The 25,319-nt window shown below is 36.7% G+C and overlaps 3 protein-coding genes across 4 annotated transcripts in view; 2 read left to right on the forward strand and 1 right to left on the reverse strand.

Annotated features, from left to right (window-relative positions):
• il4 (interleukin 4) overlaps positions 1 to 25,319 on the forward strand; it is a 66,776-nt gene that overhangs the window by 3,590 nt on the left and 37,867 nt on the right. Inside the window, exons 1-2 of one of the 2 annotated variants that reach the window (XM_052614920.1) lie at positions 20,532 to 20,658; positions 22,952 to 23,073. The gene's annotated coding sequence lies outside the window, so the exon portion shown is untranslated. Of the gene's footprint in view, positions 1 to 20,531; positions 20,659 to 22,951; positions 23,074 to 25,319 lie in introns of those variants that run through there. The other variant, XM_052614919.1, reaches the window with a different exon arrangement.
• On the forward strand, positions 2,216 to 4,205 carry LOC128027362 (homeobox protein MSH-A-like). The gene is made up of 2 exons (XM_052614918.1): positions 2,216 to 2,627; positions 3,111 to 4,205. Exons 1-2 carry the CDS (start codon positions 2,330 to 2,332, stop codon positions 3,563 to 3,565), a joined length of 753 nt encoding a protein of 250 aa, XP_052470878.1. The 5' UTR covers positions 2,216 to 2,329; the 3' UTR covers positions 3,566 to 4,205.
• drd1a (dopamine receptor D1a) lies at positions 18,477 to 20,644 on the reverse strand. The gene is made up of 2 exons (XM_052614916.1): positions 20,344 to 20,644; positions 18,477 to 20,244 (listed from the first exon to the last, which is right to left on the reverse strand). The coding sequence occupies exon 2, from the start codon at positions 19,946 to 19,948 to the stop codon at positions 18,845 to 18,847; it is 1,104 nt and encodes a 367-aa protein (XP_052470876.1). The 5' UTR covers positions 19,949 to 20,244; positions 20,344 to 20,644; the 3' UTR covers positions 18,477 to 18,844.

Below are 25,319 nucleotides of genomic sequence, written 5' to 3' on the forward strand. Positions count from 1 at the left end.
GGGGTGGTTTAATAAAAACAAATCTGCTAACATGCAAATTATGTTCCAAAGCAGTTGTCTGGTACAAAATGATCATTAAATAGTTTAACTAGTACAACTAACAGGATTATGTTAATGTTTATGTCTCATTTATAAAATCTATTGTTTATAAAACCAAGCATTATTCAGAACTTCCTTTAACATTAAGATCTCTGTGATATTGGCCCAGTGTCATGTCCATGTTGAATTACAAGCCGAAGCAACAAAGGATAGAAATGATGGCAGTAAAGTTGTTCTAGTATGGTACATTATCCTTTGAATTCTCTTAAATAATACAGAGCTTTGTTAGTTTTCATTTTCCCATTCTCAGACTGAAACAACATGGTTTTGCTTCTGTTATATCATTTGCTCAGTAACCCTCAAAAGCAATCAAAATTTTAAAATACACTATAAAGCATGTCGTAAGTCCAAGACGTTTAAACTTGTGTGATTTATTTGGCATGCCAGTTGTATAGTTTGTGTCATGCTTTTTAGTTCATATTATGTTTGCATACAAAAGTAATTAAAACCAAAAATTGTGTGTGCATTGCTTTAAAAACACAAAGCAATGCTGGTTAAGTCAAATCTTATTGAATGCATGTTTTTCATAAAGTTTTTTTTACACAGTTAGGTTCTCCAGTTTAATCAAATTACAGTAATCCAATATCTGAACAGGTTTTTGCAATGCCTTCCCATGCTCCCTGTAGCAATTCTGTACCAATCAATCCTTTTGGCTCATACTCTATAACAATCTGGCTTACAGCGCCACAGGACACCGCATCCAAATCCTTGTCAAAGATTATCTGTTAAAGCCTCCCTCCAGTGTTGACCCTGTATATAGAGTATATTATGTGACAGTATTGGCAGGAGAGAACTTCCTGACATTTTCTCTTTCTCCACTAATGAGCACAATGCTCTGTTCTCACTGACATATTTTCTTCAACTTAATTCTGTTGTTTAACAATCTAAACGACTTTAAAGATGCCAAAAAGGAACACAAATTACCCTGATTTTTAACCTCAGGAGTGCACCCTAATCACTGCTATTACAGAGAGGAATATGTAAAGGTGAATGCTAAAGTGATTCCCAAAGCGTTTAAGTATAGAACGCAAGTGATGCGAACACAGTGATTCATAAAGCTTAATGAAGCCATAAGCTGAGGCCTTTGCCACAGAATTAAACCTGTCACGATTACAGAGTATGACTCCTCTGGAGAGCTGTAATAATGGCGCAGGAGCCCAGACTTGGTGGAGACACATAAGTGTTAGTTTTGACAGGACTGACTTGTACTTCTGCATTCTCTAGGAATCAAATAATTACCACAGTGCAATGCAAATCCTGCAGTGGGAAGAAGGGAGTTGCATGTTAAGTTGGTTTTGCATTGCATTTGTGAAGATTTCTTGGATAAATATCACCAAGAAGCCTGAATTGTGCAAAGGTCGTAACATTAAATGCACATTTCATTTTTCATTTTCCCATCAGTTAAGATTATGTTTACTTATGTTTTAGTTTCGGTGCATTTCATGGCGTATTACTTGTGAGTTCATAGCCTATAAATTGACAGACTCGAGTTATATGAGTGGGCGCCATACACCTTGAGAAGCTAGCAATTTTCCCGTATTACGGTTAAATCCTGGTAAAAAAGAACCGGATTCCAGGAGCCTAATTACAAGGTGTTAATAGCAACAACAATATAATTACTGTAATTTACACACTAGCCTGAAACCTTTATTCCCCTCCAAATGTATGTCACAAATGTTATCAGATTTTGCTGTTGCTGTGTTTAGGGTTTGATACATTGCTGTATATATTTTTCTAGATGTTTTAGCCAACTTTGTTGGCTCTCAGTCTATAAAATCATTGTAAAATGGTTATTGTAAACAAGAAGTGGCTATATTTTAGCTATATCGTGCATCTTAAAAAGAACTAATTACTGATGTGAGAGCAATTTGACGAAAAACTTCAAGCCTAATTTTAGCTTATATATTTCCCCACTATAAACACCACATTATGCTCTAAATATAACTTCTTTATCCGTGAAGACTATCATTTAAGGGCTCTGCAGATCTCCTGATGAAGCAATCACTCATTCAGTCTCTCAGGATGAACAGAAAGTTGTCTAAGTAGGCGGCTCTCTAGGATTTGAGACGCAGCCTCTGAGTGAACGATGATTGGTGCAAACTTTGGATAGTCTTGCAACTTTTGTAGAGTTATTGTAGCCTAAAAGTTAAGCATCGGAGAGCGCGCGCGTCTGAAGGCTCTCTCTCTCAGGTTTCCATGTGGAATATAGCTATAGTTATTTCCCCCCGGAATGATTTCCGCTAATTATAAAAGCAAAACGTCTTCCGATGAAGAAGATGATGATCAGGGTTCACGGTCATCTCCGCCGGAGCGTTCAGTCCGGACGCAAAGTCTCCCGTTCAGCGTCGAAGCCCTCATTTCGAAGAAAGGACGGAGTGGATCATCTTCACGAGAACCGATTCCGATGGCATGCTTAATAAACCCGGACGATCGATCACTGATCTATTCAGAGTCGGTGGATTTCCCCAAACGCTGTGAATCTGTCAGAGAGGACTCTTCCTGGATCAATAAACCCAGATCCTCACCACGTAAGTGACTTCTACTCGGACACTTAATAATAAAGTTACAATGTCTGAATGAGATTATATTCGATATTAAACAACGTGGCATTTGTAGACTTCCTCAGAACTAACTTTTCTAAGGCTATCAGCTGATGTCAATGTGATTTTTCTTTCAAATTAGCATTTTATCAGGCTGATATGAAAATAACATTTTAATAAAAAGGCATTCAATAACTGACTAATAACTTTGCCATTAAAGTGAAACAAACAAAAAAAATCTAGCTAGATAGCTCAATCTTAAACCAAATGATGAAAGAATGAAAAAGAAACTAAATCAAAATGTACATGCATAATGAAAAGGTCTGAGTATTTAGACAGAATACAGCAGATATGACCTGATGTGTGTATCCTAGGCTACTTTATGAGTTTGTCCAATGTTAAAACAAATGAGTCGTCTGCCCGAGCTGTTTATTACTCGTTCACAGACTATTTTATGAACTGTCTGTACAGGAGCACAGAGTCCCGCGACATGCACTCTCCGAAAGCACAAGACGAACCGTAAACCCCGAACCCCTTTCACCACCGCTCAGCTCTTGGCCCTGGAGAGGAAGTTTCGTCAGAAGCAATACCTGTCTATCGCAGAACGTGCCGAATTCTCCACCTCTCTCAGCCTGACCGAGACCCAGGTGAAGATCTGGTTCCAGAACCGAAGAGCGAAGGCCAAGCGGCTGCAGGAGGCAGAGCTGGAGAGGCTCAAAATGACCAGCAAACCCCTCTTACACCCCGGCCTCAGTCTCCCGTTTCCACTCTGTACGCAGACCCAGACAGCAGCTCTCTTGTGCGGACAGTCCTTCCCCTTCAGCAGACACATGATGCCCTTTGCACCTGTAGGAATATACTCCACACCGGTGGGTTACAGCGTGTGTCCTCTCTCCAAAGACGGCTTCTCTGTGGAGCCAATCTAGAGGATCCAACTCATGCAAACACTCCTGCTTCATCTGCTGGACATATTGACATTTATTATGTTTTTGATAGGGAGTTGTACAATTTTATATATGCTTAGGATTACTTACATTTTAGTTTTTCATCTTCATTTTTGAATGCAGCATTACACGCTCAAAAATCAATGATTTTTGCAACTTTTGATAAAGTGACTCGAACGATAAGAAGCTATCTAAATGACACAAAATGAGTAAACCAAAGATGCATAACGTTAAACACATCACATGAATTAACTTAGCTGCTATTCGCAAACGCTCAATTTAATAATAATTTAATCATTAATTAATTATATTCCTTGTTAGTAGCTTGCACCTGCAATTGTTGATCAGTACACTAAGAAAAATATCTAGAAAAGGGTACTAGTAATTTCCATTATGCATTGTAACCCTGTAACGCAAAAACACAAAATACAATGAATAAAGATTGCAGGTAAAAAAAACAAAACAAATAATTCATTCACATAGTAGATTGTGCCCTATTTTTACAGATATTTTACTAACTAATTGCTAATACACTGGTTAAAACTATAATTGTTCAGAATGTGTAAAAAAAAAACTTAAATTGTAGGCCCTAATTGTTAATAAATGTGTAAGTGTTCATCAATTCAATGCTGTATTTAAAAATAGTTATATATATTTTAATATTATATTATGTTATATTATTTTACGAACCAATCTAAATCAACATATATAAAATATTTGTTTTGTTCCCCTGAAAATTAGTTGTCAACACATGGAAAAATTAAATGGATGTTAAAAGTTCTTCATACAACAAAAGATTCTAATTACAAATCTTAATTTTTAAGAGTGTAATCTACTTTGGAAGTCACCAAGAACCAATTAAATATAGATTTGAAGGTTTTTTAATTTTTTTAAATTCTTCTCTAACTTCCAAAGCATTTTATGATATTATATAACCCAATATTTTGCATTAATATATTGATCTTAGTGTGATTTTAAATCACACTTCGTGACAAATTCGTGACAAATGTAAAGTATAAAATTATTTTATCACACAAATTATTGACAAATCCATATAAAAAATGTGTTCTGTGTATATGTAGTTTATTAGGACTAGGACCAGTTCTGACCATTAACTATTAACTACAAACTCAGTAACGTATAATTTGCAGCTTATTAATAGTTAGCAAATTAGTTTAAGTTTATGGAGTGAGGGATCTCAAATATGATCATGCAGAATAAGGCAGTAATGTGCTTTGTAAAACAGCCAACATGCTAGTAACATGCATGATAGTTAATAGTGAGAATTGGTCTTTAAAATAAAGTGTTACCCATATTTTAAACTGTGTATTTACATTTTACATTTTAGTTACAGAATTTGCTGATTTAGCGTTACACTAAGACCTGCAATGCAGGCTGTTGGTTTGTTCTTAATTGGAAATTTTAGTGGAAAAACTATTAAGATTAAAGCGTTTTTGCTCAGATTTGTGAGGTGTGTGGGTGTTTTAGGGAAACGTTGGAGAAAGAATCCGCAGCATCGCTAATGCTTTTTAAATTGAGCTGCTGAAAAGAGGCTTTTAAGCGTTCATGCTCATAATCTGGAAATGTCGGCTGACCCGTGCAGCTCTTTTCATGCCGGTGGTCCCAGGAAAGTTAATTAAACACTGTCATTACATGACGCAGTTAAACACAGCGTAAGTATTTCAGTCCGTAAATCTCTCAGTGTGCTGCAATGGAGGAATGTGTCGACCTGATGCTGTTCTAAAACAATCTTAAGGAACTCAGTGTTGCATGTGATTTATGACAGCTTTGTTGCCCAGCTGACTTTCCATGAAATCATCTATAATCTTCAGCTGGTGTAATTACATATACATGCACGGGGCATCTAGAATAGCCCTATATAACAGCCTCCCTGATGAAGTGAACACAACTGCTTATTTTCCGTGTCTTAGCATGTTTTCTCTGAATCACATCAGATAGGTCTTCTCCGTCTGGTCTTTGTATTGTGATCCGACTTTGAGCTTTAACTGATGGTGAATGCCGAGCTCTACATCAACCAGACCCTTTATTAATTGTCCTTACCCTCCAGGTTTAACTCCACCGGTGTGAAATGGTGTATGCTGAGAGCTCGGTGATAAAGCATTACATGATTAGCTTCACCTTCTTTTGCTCACTTAACTGTGGCGTTGTCTGGCACCGACTGAGTGTTTCTCGTTACTGAACGACCATGTTGCAATTAGCAGTCATTTCACCGTCCATTTCTGCTTCTTTGTTTTTAAAACAAGCTGCAACATTAGTTTGATAACACATCTTTCTGACTGTTTCTGATAAGAGATCTCTTGACTTTCGGCCCGAGAGGGCAGTTTCACTCTTTCTTGTTTGAAGCTCAGAAGATCTTCACGCCAAGTTTTTCTGACTGTTCGTGCCACTGAGTGGAAAGCTTTGATCCTTACTGACTAGACGATCGGGGAGGTCGACAGAGGTGTTTTTTATTTGGATTTCTATTCATGCAAATGTAGCACTTCAGACTATTAAACACTGAGCCTGTGAGGAAAAAAAAAACTAATAACCTCCCACTGACCTTACAGCTAAGTATTATTTCTACTTTTTAACATTTTACATCAAGGTTGTGTTCGTTAAAGTCGGTTAATGCATTAAGCAATACATTTGTTTCATTATTTATTAATCTTTGTTAACATTGATTAATAAAACTACAACTGTTACTTCAGCAAATAAAATAATAATATTAGCAGATGCAACTTTTGATATTAATAATGTATTGGTTAATGTTAAAATGAACAAGAACTAAGATTAATAATAAATGCTTTAAAAGTAATGTTACCAAATGGAAAATCTTTTATTTATTTTTTGCATGTCTTGTTTGTAGCGCTTGACTTGTAAACAAATGGATTTTTATGTTTCACAAAATAAATAATGGTAGTAAAACAGAAATATGACTGGAAAGACACCCCAGGGATATTTTATATCACACACACACAGATCTTGTGCTGTGTCTTTATTTGCTCAATGATGTTCAGTTATGCTACAATGTAATTAAAATGCTTTAATTTATTATTAAAGATAAATCAAATGAACTTGGGAAGTCTACGCTAGATACTTTTAATAATTTATTCACATCTGCAGAAAAGGCATTTCCCATATGCTCTTAAAAGAGTTCCTTTTGTAGACTACAAACCACAACTCGGCTAATGACAGAAGTTAATAATGCGTGAATAAATACTGATAAAGCATATTAAAACAAAACATTACTGGCTTCCTATACGCTGCTGTACAGATGTAGTTCATTATCTAACTGACTCAGTCCTGGGAGCCATGTGACAAATTATATTTGTATATGCCAAGCCAAATGCACAGGATGACATATTTCTGATTGTTGCAAAGTATTGGTGTTTTAACGCAATGACCACTAGGTGTAGCAATTTCTTTGAGAAAATAAGCACGAGTCAGTCTATTTATAACACCTACCCCACCAAAAAAAAAAATAGCATCTCTATAAAATACATTTATTTTTAAGTTTACAATAAAAATTAAAAATGCTTTAGATATTATAATAAAATCTACTATATATTTTATTAGTATATTTATTTTTATTTTTATAAAATGATTGTACCACTTGACTTAACAGTGCATAATACATTTTAGTGATACTTTTCACAAGAAAAAAATAATATAAATGGAAAGACATAGTACCACTTGAGTATATTTTTGTGCAGTATTTTTACTTGCTCAAGGTTGCATCCATGAACAAATCTCCTGTGCTTGTCTTTTTTTTTTTCTTTTTTTTTTTTACACACAATTCCGACTTCCTTCTTTGGAACAAATAATTTTTTGGCAGTGTTTACACAAAATATATGAGGTGTGTCCAGGATGGAGTAAACTGTGGTAATTGCTCAAAGCAGTGCACAAGTGATTGACAATGAGCACAATGGCTCTGATGGGGAGGAAAAGACGTGAGTCGCTGCCGCTGTGTCGAGCTCCACACACCTGCCAACATGACCAGTGGCTCAGTCATCTCTCTGCTCACCAGAGCATGCAGCAAAACCAGTCTGAGAGAAACACACTTCAGACTTTGTGTTTTCCTCTTCACTAGGCTTTCGAGAAACATGCTTACTCAAAACAAGAGTCTGGCTGAGAGAATCAGGTAGAATGATTCAGTGAGGAAAAGCATGCTTTACCAAGAAACGGGTAATGCATGTGATTTTGTGTTTACATCAATGAAGCAAAAACACACGGTTCAGTTCGTCCCAGTGAAACTGAATGTCACATTTAAATGAAGGAAGATCTATTTGCATGATGGAAATCCATATAGCAGATCAGAAAAAGAGTCTGCGAACACAGTGACTCCAGAGGATGAAATGAAACCATTATTATGGGAAATCCCTTTATCTCGCTTCAAAACCCTTGAGCAGGTGTGTATCTTGAAACAATCACTTTATTCATCCTCTTAACGACAGTGAAATGAGGCTGTCTGAAAGATCTCTCTCTCTAGTTATGCATGGTGCAGCCGATGCTTGGCTTTATTTGCATTTTGAGCTCATTATGACACAAATGCAATCATTAAATACTACTAACACAAACTGAAGATGATAATTTTATATCCTTTATGCCAGTTATTTTTAGTCAAAAATGGGTCGTAGGTGTATTCTGATAGGATTGAAGACTGCAGGAAAAAATGATGCTAATGGAAATATTAAGGGCAGTGTTTGTTTACACTTTATTATGCGAATAATTATCCTTGTTGGTGAAGATCATTGCTCTTACCTTCAGTACAAATAGCATATTACTTACTGTTTATACTTTGTTTGAAACATTTGTTATTTAGTGTAAGCAAAATGCTTTGTATTGTGTATCTACTCTGCTTTTAAAAAGCTTGGTATTGATTTTTGATTAAATTAAAATAATACTTTTATTCAGAAAGGATGCATTAAATGAAATCAAAAGATTTCTATTGGACACAAATTCGGTTCTTTTTAACTTACTTGCATCAAAAATTGTGAAAACCCCCAAAATATCAAGCAGTACAATTGTTTTTGGGCAACAAATCATCATATTACAATGATCTCTGAAGGATCATTTGACACGGAAGTAATGATGCTGAAAAAACAGCTTTGATCACAGGAATAAATTACATTTTAAAATGTATTCAAACTGAAAACCACTATTTTAAATTCCAATAATATTTCACATTATTACTGTTTTTACTGCATTTTTTAACTAAATCTCTTTTTTAACAATCAAGTCACCTTTATTTAAATATGCTTTGTAGAAAACCGATTGCTTCAAAGCAGCTCCGCAGTAATAAACAGGAAAATATCTATCATGAAAACGTCTTTAAATATGAGACAAATTCAAATTCTGCTGTAAATGCAATAGTGTCAAAATTCGGCTCAAGTCAGTTCAGTGTTGGTTCAGATCAATAACTAAAGTTCATCAACTATAAAACAAGTTCAATACAGCTATAAGCAGCTCTACAGAAGGCTACAGTATCATTATTTAGCTCAAGTCAATTCAATGTTAATTCAAATCGGCTCATTAACAGTGTAGACGCTGCAAAATTAATCAATTATGAAACAAATCTGATTCACCTGTAAAACAGCTCCGTTAACAATACTGAATATTATGTCTTTGACTTAGCGTAATTAGCTGCTAGCCTACCTTATATTTATGAAAAGTTTGCAAGGTCAATAAGCTTAACTTTCACTTTTAAAGGCGTTGTAAGCGATCTCTAATTAACGCCCCAAAAAGATCGCAAATAGCTACGCCCCCAAATTCACAAAAATGCAATGCAACACAGGCACCGCCCCCATCACAAGTTGACACGCCCCTTACTACAAGGTTACAAATGTGTTTTGGTGCTCCGTCCGTTCCACTTTAAACATCATTTTTCAGAAACCTCTTACTGCGCCTTTAAGAGAGGGAAAACATCAAAGGCAGTGTCTTTCGACCAAAGTAAAAACTAGGCAAATTAGGCAGAAGATAAAAAGCGTGATAGTCGTGACATTCTCAAATGCCATATACAAAATTATTACAAAGAAAAGAAAAGCCAGAGTACATTAAATACAGGTTCACATGTATTTAAGCTGTTTTTGTGAATGAAACTGTCAAGGAGACACATTTAGAAACCAACAGCGCTGGGTAGATTTCCTACAAACTGTAGTTACTGATTACATATTACATGATGAAAATCTCTAGTCAGTGATGTAATCATGATTATTCATTTTGTATAATGCATTCCAACTACTTTTGGATAACTTTTGACATATTTATATATAAAAAGGATTATTGGTATATAAAACAAACATACACTGAACATACAAATGATTAGTTAAATGATTTAAAGAGGGGGACTTTCGAGTAAATATTTTAGATCAAAAGTTTGGGAACCCCTTCATCACATCTACTCATGCAATCCAGAAAACAACTAACTGTAATCTGATCACAAGAACAATCCAGATTTGATGTAATCCGTTACACCAGTGTACAATAAGATAATTATTAAATGTAAAATGTCATTTTTTTTTCACTTAGTTTTTTGTTAAACAGTTCTGTTACTGTGTTGGGTCACCATCACTCAATGTCCAATGTAAAACCTGGGTCCTGAAGCAAAACCAGTTAAGAACCACCGCCTTCGGCTGAAGTGTGTCAGATTCAAAGACAATCACACGGAGAGAGGAACATCCTCCCATCCAACTCTTTGTGGATCACAGCTCTCCCCCCATGGCTATTACTGTCTGAGAATGTTATATCTCCGTCCCCACGACTCTCCATCACAGTTATGGTCCTCTGATGCCAGTGGTGTGGACATTGTTTGGCTGAACGAGAGCTTGCACTTCACTGACTTTTATCTGTGGGCTGGATGTGGAGTTTTTTTCCGCCCATGTGCAAGGTTAAGAGGTCTTAGCTTAGAGGTTGGGCCTATTATAAATATTTTACTGGCAATGAAAAAGTGCTAAAAAAAATACAGCAGCTTTAAATATCCTTAACCACGACTGCATGGCGAATTTAGTTTTGTGGATACCTCAGCACTGCCAGGTAACAAGTCATTATGTAAAATGACACAGACTGTTGCCGTGGTTCAACAAAACACTGGTTTTAGCGTGAGAATCAATGTATACAAAATAAGTTCCCAAACACTGTGGGTTGTGCATGTTTTAAGGTTCTGACCTCTCTGTGAGGGAGTGTTTGTACAGCGAGTTGATTGTGATGACGGTGGGAATGCTGGAGGAGATTTTATACGCCACAGAATCTGCTTCAGTGTGTGTGTTAGGACCGCTGGAGATGTGACTTTCAATAAATACTGTCTCTCTTTGACTGATGAATATTGAGAGAATCGTGTGATCGTTTCTGCCTCTGCATGTTGATCATTTACACGCTGTAAGAACGAGAACATAAAGATGTTTGCTTTGCTCTTGCATGAACTGAGCGAGGTTCGTGCAGCTGTTTTCAGTTTTATATTCATTTATTTATTCTCCTCTGGAAGCCGTTGCTCTTGTGTATGTAGGGTGCATGTGACGTGAAGATACGTTACTCACTTTTATCAAAGAGCAAGGGATTGGATTGTGCTTTTAAGTTTGTCGAACAAAAACTAAAAGGTTGTGAATGAAGACTAGATGACTATCTAATCTGTGTTACAAGTTCAGAGACTCAATGGCTTTTCAAACATAATAGCGGAAAACAGCACATTGTGAGATTTAGGTTAGTGATCATTTTGGAATAAAGTTGCTTTGGTGAGATTTTTGCAGTTTAAGTTTACATCTGCACCAAGAAAAAAAAATAGTATCACCTTTTTATTATGATTCTCAATAGGAACCTGACGATAAACCACAAAAAAAGAAAAAGAAAAAAAAAATTTCATATTCATTATTGTTTCATATTTTACTCATCATTAAAACTGTATTTGATTATCACAATAATAATAATTATTATTATTATAATAAAATGTTTAATTTTTAATTTTCAGTATGTCAACAATACTTTTCCAGCACATTAATCATAATTCTTAACAAAACTATTAAAAACATCTTTGTTATTCAGAATTAAGCTGAAATAAAATATAAATATTAAATGAGAACCTAAATGAAAATGAGAAATGGTGTTGTGGATACCACCTGAAATAAGTAGAATTTGAATATTAAAATTAAAAACTAAAACGGAAATAAAAAAATGTATTAATTAAAATAAAAATGGCAAAAGCACATGACAAAAGTACAAAAAAGTAAGCAAAAACGAAAACCGAAAATATGACTAAATTAAAAATATTAATAATTTTTGTATACTATATATAATACTAAAAATATTTTTTTATAATTAAAGGTGATAACACTTTATTTCACAGTGTCCTTGTTACACGTACTTTACTATACTAATAACAGTCAATTATTCATGATTACAAGTGATTAACAAGAAACCAAACCCTACTCCTAACCCTAAAGTAAGTATACAAGCCATTAATTATCATAACTCGGTAATTAACTGTATAATTACACTGTATTAAAGGCACCTTCAATTAAAGCACAACTTTTAGATTTTTAGACTTGCTTAAAATAACCAGTAAAAAAGGGGAAGACTGAGAAAGACTAAAAGCTCTCGTTGTTTTCTGGATTACACTGTATATGAAATATTAAGATGTAAAAACCCTTCACAGCTGTGGCTGAGTTTATGTGACTCTTCCTTTTCAGAGAGGGTCGGCTGGCTCCCAGGAACCCATTTGACACAAGCTTTATTTTTTTACGGGGCCATATTTAGACTGCTATTTGCTGTTTCCTTTGTGAATCTAGAATTTCTACTTCGACGTGGGCACCAGTGCACTTTCATTTAAAGCTGTTTTGTTGAATGCTGAATCGTTTGTGCTTCTTTGGAAAGGCCAGACTCAAAGTCTCAGCTTTATTCTTTTGGTTAGAAACAGAAAGGCTCAATGCACTTATAAGCAGCAGGGATTGTTTAACTCTGTAAGCGCGTGTTGCTTGTGCATCAGTGTTTTGTTGTGCATGACTCATGCAGCTGTGGGTTTCAGGAGCTCTCGAAGGTAAATCTGACGTGAAGCAAGCACCGCAGCATCCTTTGAGAGCTGGATGCCCTTGTTGGAGGTCTAATTGTTGGCAGCGAACAGGAATTTCAGTCATGCTTAATTGCGCACTGTGCTTTTGAATGGCATCCAAACCACTCCAGAGGTAACGTTGTCTTTTACAATCTGCCAATTATCACCGTTCACCACTGAGGTGCTACTCTTCAATTACGCCTGTTGCCAGTTTTGAGGTGAATGCAAAGAAAACAAATTTTCTCCCTCTCTTTTATCTACCTAAGTCCTTCAGTCTCTCATCCTAGTCTTGTTTTGTTGATAGAGGGCATCTGTCCACGAATGGCAGTGATGTGATGAGATTAGTCAGATTGGACAGGCCACACTTCAAAAACAGGCCTAAAGGGTTGTGCATTAGCATTGCATCCATTCAAACATGACACAGCTTCCCCTGACTCCGTCCTTCAATGTGAAATCTTATTTTGGAAAGGCCAAACCATCAAACTCTAATCTACATTACGTTCATTATGCCTGGCTTCATTCTGCATTTCTCACACTTAACATGTTGCTTTCACAAACCGGATCAAGTAGGTCATAGTTCAGCAACGGATGTTAAAATACTGCTATGTAAGATTTCTGGTCTAACTCACAAAATCATAGCAGACATAGTGGGGTTGAGGAAAAGTTCACCCCAAAATGAAATATGCTGAAAATGTATTCACCCTCAGGCCATCCAAGATGTAGAAGAGCTTGTTTCTTCATCAGATTTGGAGAAATGAAGCATTGCATCAGCATTTTTCTTCTGCAGTGAATGGGTGCCGTCAGAATGAGAGTCTAAACAGTTGATAAAAACATCACAAGTAATCCAATCCAACAGTAACAAATCTTGTGAGGTGAAAAACAATATTACTTAAACTACTGGTTAAGGCTAAATAATGAGTTCTCTATTCATAACAGAGCAATTAAAGAATCAAACTTGGCTAAATCTTAGATGGCCTGAGAGTAAGTGCATTTTCAGTAAAGTTTGTTTTGTTTTGTTTTGAGTTTACTTTGGTTAACTTTCTTAACCACTAGATGGCAAAATATCTCACCGCAGCACTTAAACATCCGAATTTTATTATACAGGTAAAAAATGGTTGCTCCTGTAAAGCTATAGTCCTTCTGAACTCTTTGGGTTGGTTAATGTTTTTAAAAGTATAATAGATTATTGCAGAGTGTGATTTGTGAGTGGGAGTGATTTTGAAAACTTTTTATCTCTCCATAGATTGAGCTTGACCCAACTCTCTTTTTATACAGTCTATGCTCCAGAGTAAAGCTTTAAAGTAACCTAATGTTAGTGTAATCTGTTAACAAAGCAAATCATAAACCCATTTTTTTTTTTTTAGGCAAGTTCCAGATAATGTGTGTCATGAGAGGTTTTAGATACGACGGAAACCGTAGGCTAATTAACCTGATCACAATTTAATAAAAACATTAGGCCGATTAATTATTTAAGTTATTCTAAGCAACAAATCAATCAAATAAGAAAGTGATTCACAGTATCAGTGAAGCTTTTTAAAACTCAACCAGATCGCGTATCGCGATTAATTTGATTCAGATCGGGACTTGATTCATTTGATTCAGATCGGGACTTGATTCATTTGATTCAGATCGGGACTTGATTCATTTGATTCAGATCTTCCCACTGGAGATACAAAATAATTGAATTGTCTATTTGCACTAAGTGCAAACACTAAGTGCAAATAGCAACATATGCTGTTTACACTAAGTATATTTACACTAAGTCTAATATTACATGCTATTTACACTTAGTGAAAATAGCATATTTTTCAGCGATAGACGATATTTACACTAAGTGCAAATAGCAGCATTGTTTAGTGATATGCTATTTACACTAAATGCAGATAGCTATAGATTCTATTTACCCTGTGTTAAAATAACAGGATTTTCTGCTATTTATACTAGCTATACTGCAAATAGTGGCAATTATCTTCACCTCAGTATTGCAGAACATTATAAATAAACTCATGAGTATAAATTTTAATTTTAATTCAAATTATTAAATGGAGGTCACCTTACTGGGACAATAAAGCCCTCCCTACACCTACCCGATACTTTATTTTTTAATTGTTTTAATTATTTCCATTGAATAATTAGAAAATATATGCTTTTCTGATGTGATTTGAAATTTGAAAACAGAGAAAAAAGTTTGCCAAAAGGCGAATTGGAACCGGGTCGATCACATCAAAATAAGTACGTCACACGTTTTATCATATGCACCTCTGAGGCTGATAACTGTTGATTTTCTCTGCCAACAAGGCGGGCTATTTGCATTTGGTGTAAATAGACACTCCAAAAAAGGATTGAGCAGAGGCAGGGATGGTGCACCATTTGGCCCTGACATGTGAATGGACTGCAAGGATTAGTGTGGATTAATGCAGAGTTTACTGATGGCTGCTGAGATTTATTTTAGCGGTACAATGTGTTATTGCTCCCACCAGGCCGCACCCACCCATCTTTACTCGGTAATGAGGTTGGATAATGCTGTTTCCAACTTACGAATCCAATGCTTCTCGTGTAACAAGGTGACGGTTGAGTGACAGGTTAAACAGCTGTGCGAAAACAAAAACATCACTCACTCGTGCCGTGTGCTAGCATTAACACATCAGTATGCACAACAGTCATTGTAGCCGTTGACATCTTTTGAGGATCTGTTGACGCATTGCAGCACCGTTGTGACCCTTTACTTATTAATCTGTCACAGCAGTTGTATGCAAGCCATTAGAAATGCATTAGTTCTAGTAATACATACAGTAGCAGTTGTGATTCATCCTATTCATTTTAAATGAGAGGGGATGGAATTAATCTAAAGGACTGATTGCGCTTCCATCATTCAGATGAGAATGTGGACATAGGCAGGGTGTAGCAAATTTCTCCAATTTCTTCCACCAGTCTTTACATGACAGTCCCCAGTCACGCAGAGAAACACAGTCATGATTCTCCCCCATTTTGCCCGGAAATGACATAGCTGGGAAATTGTGGTAATAGACTGCTTATGCAAGTCTCTCTCTAAGGGGCCTCTTCCTGTCTCTCTGTCTATCTCTCTCTATCTCTCTCTCTCTCTCTTTCTCTCTCGCTCTCGCTCTCTCTCTGAGGTCATCAGTATTTCTAAAGGCTACTACAGTGCCCACAGATGTATTTGGACACTTAGGTTACTCTTAAAAATGTATGCATGTTGTGGCATTAGATGACAAAAGCAAGAGGGATTACCCCAAAAACGGACTTTACATAAAAGTTATGTTTGAAACAATCAAAATGAATTCAAAAACATATCCGGACACTTCCTGGCTGTGAACCGTTGGTGGATCGTGTTCGTAGTTAACTTGATTCACCTGTGGTTACTCTGCTTGACAGGACACCTGTGCAAACTAGAGGAGAACTGACTTCGTCGACTACAAACAAACCGTGACATCAGTTGATGTATGTCAAAGCTAAAATTAGTGAGTTCTTAAAAAAGGTCTAGCTTCATTCTTGCATTATTTCCAGACACCATATCTTAGATGATGTCTTTCTAATGTAGTAGCATTCATGCATTTTTTTTTCAGTGTGGCCTAGGTGTCCAGATGGCTGCACTTCTTAAAATTACAAACAATGTTAGCCTTAGCCTTACATTTAGTGGTGTTGTAACTATAAGGTTACTTCAATAATGTTAACTGAGCATCAGACTTTTTTAGACCAGTGGCATCCAATCTTATTTTTACTAATACTTTTTAAGAATCTGACTCTTGCTTTGAACAACACCGGTAAATATACGAGTCTGTAAATAGCTTCGAGTGAGTTTCTCAATGCCACACACTATTATTAAATACTACTACAAATATAGTTTTTTTCTCTTTAACTTCCATTATATGACTGACAGACTGCATCGGTTAAAAAAAAAATGTTGTGTTTGTGTTCTACTGCAGAAACAAAGTCACCAATTGAAATTTTCATTTTTGCGTGAACGATCCCTCATTTTTGGTTTCAGGTCACCTCCAGAATTTAAAGATTTAATAGCTTTACACCAGTGTGTGTGGCTTTATTTCCATGAGGATGGTAAATTGAATGTATGTTCACATCTCTTAAGTATGCACGAGTGCGCTTTACAATACTAATGCTCTTCATTTCACTAATTACCCAGTGGCCCCTCTGTTTCCGGTCGGCTGACAACGACCAAACACAACTGAAACAAATGACAGTGATGACTCACGCACTGCTGTTTCTGTATCTTAAGCACAGCGTCTAGTGTTTAATAACTCATCCAATATGCTTCCCATTGTGTTTGATATGAGAGTGTTGTATTTGAGGCTGAGTGGGGATGTCAGTTTCGAGGGCCCTGCTGCGAGGGCTTGACTTTTACACATTCACGGAGGCTGGCAAACAAAAACAATTTGACTCCCCAGTTCCTCTGAGCTTATTATCTCTATTTATGCCAGCTTTGTACAGCGTCAAGACAGCTTGACGGTAACAAATGAAAGTTTAAGAGGCTGAGAGCCAGTTCCTGCTGTCTGTTATCGCTTCCTATTCAAGTTTCATCAAGTGAAGAGTAAGAGCTCGAGAGCTGGAGAATTATTAATCCAGAGATGTTTTTTCTAGACCATGTTTTGCATTGTTTATCAAACACGGTGTACACAAAGAAAGTACAAACAACACCATGAATCCTAATGTTTGCTTTACATATGTGACCCTGGCCCACAAAACCAGTCATAAAGTTGGATAAATAAGCTTTCCTCTGATGTATGGTTTGTTAGGATCGGACAATATTTGGCTGAGATACAACTGTTCGAAAATCTGGAATCTGAGGGTGCAAAACAATCAAAATATTGAGAAAATCATCTTTAAAGTTATCCAAATCAAGTTCTTAGCAATGCATTTTACTAATCAAAAATTTCGGTATATTAACTGTATGAACTTTACAAAATATCTCCATGGAACATGATCTATACTTAATATCCTAATGATTTTTGGCATAAAAGAAAATACAATACAATGTTATTTTTGGCTACTGCTAAAAATATAGCCCAGAGGCTTGACTGCTTTTTTGCTCCAGGGTCACATATGTAGTTTCTCACCAGTTGTTAAATATCATTTAATTCTACTTCAACATTGTAATGCTAAATCACTAAATCTGTGTCTTCCTCTAAACAACAATAAACGCAGACGCAGTACTCTCTGAAACACAAGTAACAGCACCAAATTATGTGTTGTGAAAGCACGAAAATATCTCCGCCACAAAAATACCATAAAACTGACCACATAATTAGACGCATCACAATTAATTACATTCAGTTCGCCGCAGATGTTCCAAACGTTTCATTTTCCACATGATCACATGACGCATTGCATCACATCCAGTGTTATCTTGCACCGAGACTGAGGATCCCATACGCTTTCAGAACATAATTACAATCTCAACAATAACGTATCTATTACTTGATGACCGTAAATGAGCGCTCTGCCACATCTGCATTTTGATTTCACAGCCATCTGTTCTGCTAGTCGTGGTGTTTAGCTTTCTCAGTTTAATAATGAATCAGAGGCTTTGATGAGAACAAGTACCACAGAACAATATACATGTTCATTATGCCAATAGTGGGACGTCCATCTCATGATTGACCATCTGCCCTCTTGTTTTGGAAAAAAAACGTGAAGTCTCATGAATAAGGAAAGACGTAGAGGAAATGTAATGAGAGTGGAGAGGATGAGCTAGATATTTATCAGGCAGTGATGTATTAGATCCAGATTACACTGAATTGTATTGGAAATGACAGGCATGCTAATTCATTTAGTGATATTCATTTCAGATATTTATGGAATGATGAATATATTCTCCACTCATTTGCAGTAAATTTGCCCTGTGCTTTAATTTTATTACCGTACAGCCTCTTTAAAATAAACAAGACCCCCACAAAACATTCAGAGAAACATCTACATTTCATTTTAATAAGACATTGCTCGTCTGACTTCTGCAAGTCACTTGTGGATTCAGTTGACTGTCTGAAAAAGACACTGGGAACACACAGAACACACTTGTGTCATTCTTTATGGGAAGTGTAGCTTTTTATAGAGATTAGCTTCGCTTATGGGATGTTGCAACTGCTTCCCCTGCTCTCCAGCACAGCGGGAGGGCTCTCTTCCCAGAGTCTTAATCCCAAATCTATTTCCCCCTTGCTTTGCTTGGCAAAGGATTGGTGTGACATTGCTTTTCAGTTCTTGTTCAGACTAGGTGTTTCCATGCTAATGCTTCCCGGACAGAGTCTCTGGCATCCTAAAAGGATGGCAAAAGCTCGGCGAAAGTCGGCGTTGAAGGCGTATATGATGGGGTTGAGAGACGAATTGGCCCATCCGAACCAGACAAAAACATCAAACGTTGTTGGACTGATGCAGGGGAGACTGTTCGATGTGCGCTTACAAAACGGCACCATGCAGTTCAAGATGAAGAAGGGCAACCAGCAGCACACGAAAACCCCCATTATAACAGACAGCGTTTTTAAGACTTTCGTCTCTCTTTTGAACGACAGTTTGAAGGAGCTCTCCAAATCCATGTTGGCTCCGCTGCCCATGCTGTCGTGCCGGATCTGGGCGCTCTCCGCTGCCCTTTCCAAAGCTGAGATGCGTCGGATCTGCTTCTGGGCGATCCGGTAAATCTGAGTGTATGTTACGATCATGATGGCGACAGGAATGTAGAAGCTGATGAGGGAGGACGAAATGGCGTACGTTCGGTTGAGGCTGGAGTCACAGTTGTCCGTAAGCAGAGCCCTGTGAGACGCATTGACCTCCGTGAAGCTCATCGGCTGAGCCTTGTGCCATTTGAGCTGCACCGGGATGAAGGAGATGAGCACGGATAGAGTCCAAGCCCCGCTGATCATCACAAAGGCCACTCTAGGAGTCATCTTCCTCTCATAGCGGAACGGGCTGGAAATGGCCCAGTATCGGTCCACGCTAATAACACACAGGTTCAGGATAGACGCCGTGGAGCACATGATATCGAAAGCCACCCAAATGTCACAAAACGCACCAAAGGGCCAGAAGCCGGCAACCTCTGTCACAGCCTTCCAGGGCATGACCAGAACAGCCACCAGCAGGTCTGACACGGCCAGCGAGATGACAAAAAAGTTGGTGACTTTAGAGCGCAGGTGGCGAAACTTTGTGACAGCTGCACAAACCAGCGTGTTCCCGAGCAAAGTGGAGAGGATTAGAACGGACAGAAAGCAACCGGTCAGAACCCGCACGGAGCGGTCGCTTTCCATGAATCCGCTGTCAATGACCGTCGTCAAGTTCAAATCCAACACTGCCATTATCCTGTGCATCCGATTAAAAAGTGTTCAAACACTTCATCTTAGAGACGCCTCGGGTAACGTTGTCTGTGAAACATTCATATTTCATTACACAAAACTCTGTCCTGCATTCCAGAGTCCAGTTATACAGGCATCCCAATCAGAGAAACATCAGTCCTCCATCCATCAAAACAAAGTTCAGTTGACTACTCTGCACACAGTTTTGACTGAATCATCCAGAGTTTTATTAGAGCTGATCATGCATGGGGTCCTTATAACATAAAATCCACGTTTCAGATTCCAGTGAGCAATAACCTGTTCCTTTATACCTGTGTGTCAAAAATGAGTCAAAACTAATATTAAGAGAATAGATACACACGTCACCGACTATATTATGTATGGTAACGAGCAAATGAGGTTAAACTGACCTGTTAGATGATACCGAGGCGCTTCGCTTGGCATTTATCCGAATAAATGTTGCACGTTTTGCCTTTTGAACCGTCCTGTCCTTTCAGCGATTGATTTGAATTAACAGGAAAGAGAAGTTGCCTCGTGTCCGTCATCACTGAATGACTCCAGCACACCTTCGTTCCTTCATCCTGTCGAAATGAGTGTTGTTTCTGAGCGCGTGAGCAATGCGCGTCGTTCAGTTCGCGCGATCGGTGAGACTCGACGGCGCGTGACATGACACACAAACGCACTTCACACCGAGATGTGCAGGGGCTGGAGGATTTACTCTAACAGTAGGTCAAGCGCTTTTAGAGTTGATGCTGAATTAAAAAAAAAAAAAAAAAAGGGGAAAACCCCTGAGTCACAGTGGAGCTCTAATGTTGCGATTGTATCACGACTGAATAATTCACGATGATGCGTTCATTTTAATTAAAGCTTTATTTTATGCTCATTCTGTGAATTGCATGACTGCGTTTCATGATCGCTGTTATAGCCTACTTTTTTTCTCTTCAGTAGTCTGCTGTATGAATAAATTTCTTATTCACTCGAGTCGAGTGCTACAGATTTCACCGTTGGTGTTAATCTATAGATGATAACTGAAATAAGGAAATGCGTCGTAAACCTCACAGATTTGGATGGTCAGATGTTAATCAAGTCAACGAGGCCACCTAATGGGGAGTCCTCGCCAAACGAGTTTTTTTTTCATGCTTTCTGTTTTTGATATCTTGTTAGGAGTCCTGTTTGTTATTAAAATGCTATTTGTAAAGTTACTGAATGCAATAATTCAGCCTCGCATATTTCCTCTATTGTTTAGATATGAGTTCAAATGTTCTACATACATGTCTTCAGATTTTAACACACCATTTCTGGTAAATATAAATAACAGCAAGAAGCACTTTTTCAATAATGATAAATATATATATATATATATATATATATATATATATATATATATATATATATATATATATATATATATATATATATATATATATATATATATATATATATATATTTGTTGTTGTTGAGTAAACACTGTTATGATGAGAGTGGGAAAAGATCATCAATGCTGCCTAACTCTTTTATTCAACCTGAGAACAGGTCTCTTGCATTAGATATATAATGGGCTATAAAATTATATTTTGTGTGTCATTTCTATGCAACAACTTGGCTCCTCTTGCAGTGCTTTAAAAATAACTCAAAACGATCATTGGTTGCCAGAAAAATCATACCATCTTTTCAATTAATATAATTTTCCTTAAGTTACTTTTTCATTTTTTATTGTGACAATGCATTTTTTGATGTCACATTCTCATAACAGCCAATGCATGCACTATTTTAAATATTGATCCTTGTGCACATCATATTCATTGGTAGGCATCATTAAATGTGAGCATTTAATAATTATATCACTACTGTAAAATCACATCAGTCACTGAAATCTGAAAAAGGTCTATTTAATAAGAACCAAAGTTTCGGCTTCCTGAATACTGATTATTAGACTCAAAAAGAAACAACAACAGCAACATGTTTTCGAGGAAATATTACTAATGAGGGTTTACTATAAGAAATATTCAAATCGTTAACCAATGTGATTGGTAAAGTGTATAAACTGACCATAAAAGGTATATAATTTCCCTCTGCGTCTCTTTCCTGATTAAGGTCAGTCTGTTTCAGGATCAGATCCAGATCAATGCAGACATGGTTTCTCAGTTTGGACCTGTGAGTTTAGATTCGGCCACCAGCAGCCCATAAATCACAACTTTGAAGCAGACGATCTGTCTGGAGTCATCGAGGCCTGCTTTGAGAGCTTTTACACCACCTCCAGCAGCTCTTGTTCTTTCAGTTACAAAATCATTATCTGACGTATCAGTCATCACTGTCTGGCACTGTCTGACTTAGTTTGTCTGAAGCAACAAATCAGAAAGTATTGGTAGATAATACATTTTTTTTTGGTGCAGGAAACCAGCAAAAACCTGTCTCTTCCCCACACTCCTCCTCACAATACTCACATGACTGTCAAGATAGGATCTTATCAAATGTTTTGGTACTTTTAAATGGAACTTTTTTCTGTGTCAAAAATATGTTTTCTGAGATGATAACCTAAAATCAGAACCACAACAAAAAACAATTTAGGGAAGTAACCGGCTAAACTGTGTTTTGCATGCAATTTCCACAGAATGCAATTCAGTGATGTAATAACACCCACAAAATGTGGGTTATGTAGTGTATTGTGTCTCTGACTAGTCCAGTTCAAACCGGATGGGGTTTATAAATAAAGTAATTGCAGTGCAGTTGATGGCTCCCTCTGTGGACAGAGTCTAGATAAGTTGCTGGAATAAAAAAAAAAAAGATTATTTTGATGTTTAAAAATAGCTACTTTAAATGCTACATTTATATTATGTTTAGATAAGAGTTCTAATAGTTCTCACCTTTAAGGATATGTGCCTCTAGTCTACAAAAAAATAACTAATGGTACATAAAAGTGCGCTTTATTCCGAGGAAGACCCATGAATTGATTGATCTCGAAGTCTTCATACAGAGGAAGTCCAATTTCTGGGATAACGGTCTTTGCTGTGTTTTTAGGGATGCTCCATCTCGTCAGGACGCTGCCAGCAGCTGTGGGACTGTCTGTTTCCATCCATCAGACTTAATGTTGTACACACGGCCTCCTTCAAGAAGCAGCACATCCCATCAGTGAAGCCAAGGTAGGATAAACAAATGCACAGCCTTGTCAGGTACAAGTGAGTGAACTTTAGTGGACTACATCACTACAGATGTGCGGAGTACACATGCAACTTAATGGGAGATTTTAGCATGTAAATTTTCATGCACTAAAGAGATCGAAATGCATTTAGCAGATAAAAGAAGTCTGTAAAAACAGGGTCTTTTGTATACTGTGGAAGGAATTTCCATGTTGATTTTTCACAGGTGTTTTCCCTATATTTTGACCTCTGCATCGTGCTGTAGGGTTAAAGGAAAGTCAATAAAATTAACAGAAAGTGTCCCGTCAGAAAATCACCTTTTCCATTTTCCAACCCTATGTACAGTGCATTACAGCATTAGAATCGAGACAAGACATGAACGAACCGGCAGAAAAAGTTGATCTTAAAAATATTTATTTTTATTCAGAATTCAGTTTTTTTTATAAAACTGTGGATGTCGCATGATGTTCGTATTGTTACAATACAAGAACTAACTTTAAAGAATAAAGTATAGTGTTGATCATTTTTCTTCCTGTGATGAAGATTTTAACATTCACTTTTTTTTTTTTAAATAGATGCATTTCATTTTACAAACAAGTTTGAGGATAGAGAACAACCAACACACACTGGTCAAAATAAATAAATAAATAGTGCAATATAAATAAATAGATAAATATTAAGTAAAAAAAAAAAATTGACATTTCCAATGTATAAATATCTAATTCACATCTCCTTAGCAGGACGTCCATTTAGTTACTTTTTTTACAGTAATCATTCCAGTTTTGGATGAAATGAATGTTATCCTGAATCAAAAGCCTGATATTGTCGGATGTAACTCTTGTGAGGTTATGTGTTGTGAAGGTACAGTTGACTTTTGACCCATTCTGAAAAATCAAAGAACAAAACACATGCATTCCATTAATTAAAATGATAATCTAGCTCATGTTTCTATGCTGCTTAAGACATAGAACTGTTTCTTTAGTTGAACAGAGATATGAGAATGTTTAACGATTAGTGATGAGGTGTCTCTGGGGTTAAACAATGGATGGTCAAAATAATTCAAAACAAAAGTCTTACCTTGGATGCATTTTTCTGCAGATACTTCACGTTGCTGAGAATGTTCTTATACTGGTTTAAGGGCACTGCACTTTGAACTGACTTCATAAATTGCTTCAGGTGTTCTGCAAATAAGTCCTCACACTCACACTGTGGTTAAAAAACAATCCCCATAAGAATCCATCAATGCAACTTATTATATTTAAAGCAATTGTTTCAATGTTCTGTAATACAGAAAAAATTACACAAAATACTCACAACATTCTCTATTCCTCGAGGTGTTTGGACTTGTTCTGATTTATCGAGATCCTAGAAATTAAAAAATAAAACACAAGTCAGTTGATTTGTGCAACATATTAGTCCATATTAGTACTTCTACAGAACGTATGTTAAGCCAAACAAACACTTCTCATATTAGACTTGGTGTTTGACTATTTTAAAGAACTAATTCACTTCTATTATGCCTTAATGTAAAAATAATCTGCTTACCTTGAACTCATGCTTCTGAAGATGTTTGAGCCTGTTCAGAAGTTGGCTAAAGGTTCCAGCCTTGACTCTGTCCGTGTTTGCATAGCTAAGAGCAAACAGTGTTATAAGAAGAACTAGCAGTTTCATGTTCTTGTTCGCAGGGATGCTTTCTACAGATAATGATCTTATTCTGCACTCTAACGCTTATATATGCACCGTAAAGCAGGAAACGAATACCACGTATGAGCTCCAAAAATATCGCCATGATGTAAACAGTTTCGAATGGTTCAAGGGAAAAATACTGGGGTTTCATTAAGAATGCTATTCTGCCTACATAGGAAAATCATCACACACTCAATACATATCAACTGTGAAAAGGTTAATTTTATTATATTAAATGCTTAATTTGTTGTTGTTATATAATAATGCTGAAATGCAAATGGGATTTTTTAAAATATATTTATTTATTTAATGAACAATCCTGATAGGTATACAAGGAAAATATGAAGCTGGACTATACAAACATCTCTTAGAAAGACAAGTGGACGTGATAGTTAAAGACTACTCACCTGAAACGTTGCTGAAAATATACTCATCCTCAGGCCATCCAAGATGTAGATGAGTTTGTTTCTTCATCAGATTTGGAGAAATGTAGCATTGCATCACTTGCTCACCAATGGATGCTCTGCAGTGAATGGGTGCCGTCAGAATGAGAGTCCAAACAG

This window comes from Carassius gibelio, chromosome A14, assembly GCF_023724105.1.
Source record: "Carassius gibelio isolate Cgi1373 ecotype wild population from Czech Republic chromosome A14, carGib1.2-hapl.c, whole genome shotgun sequence".
NCBI lineage: Eukaryota > Metazoa > Chordata > Actinopteri > Cypriniformes > Cyprinidae > Carassius > Carassius gibelio.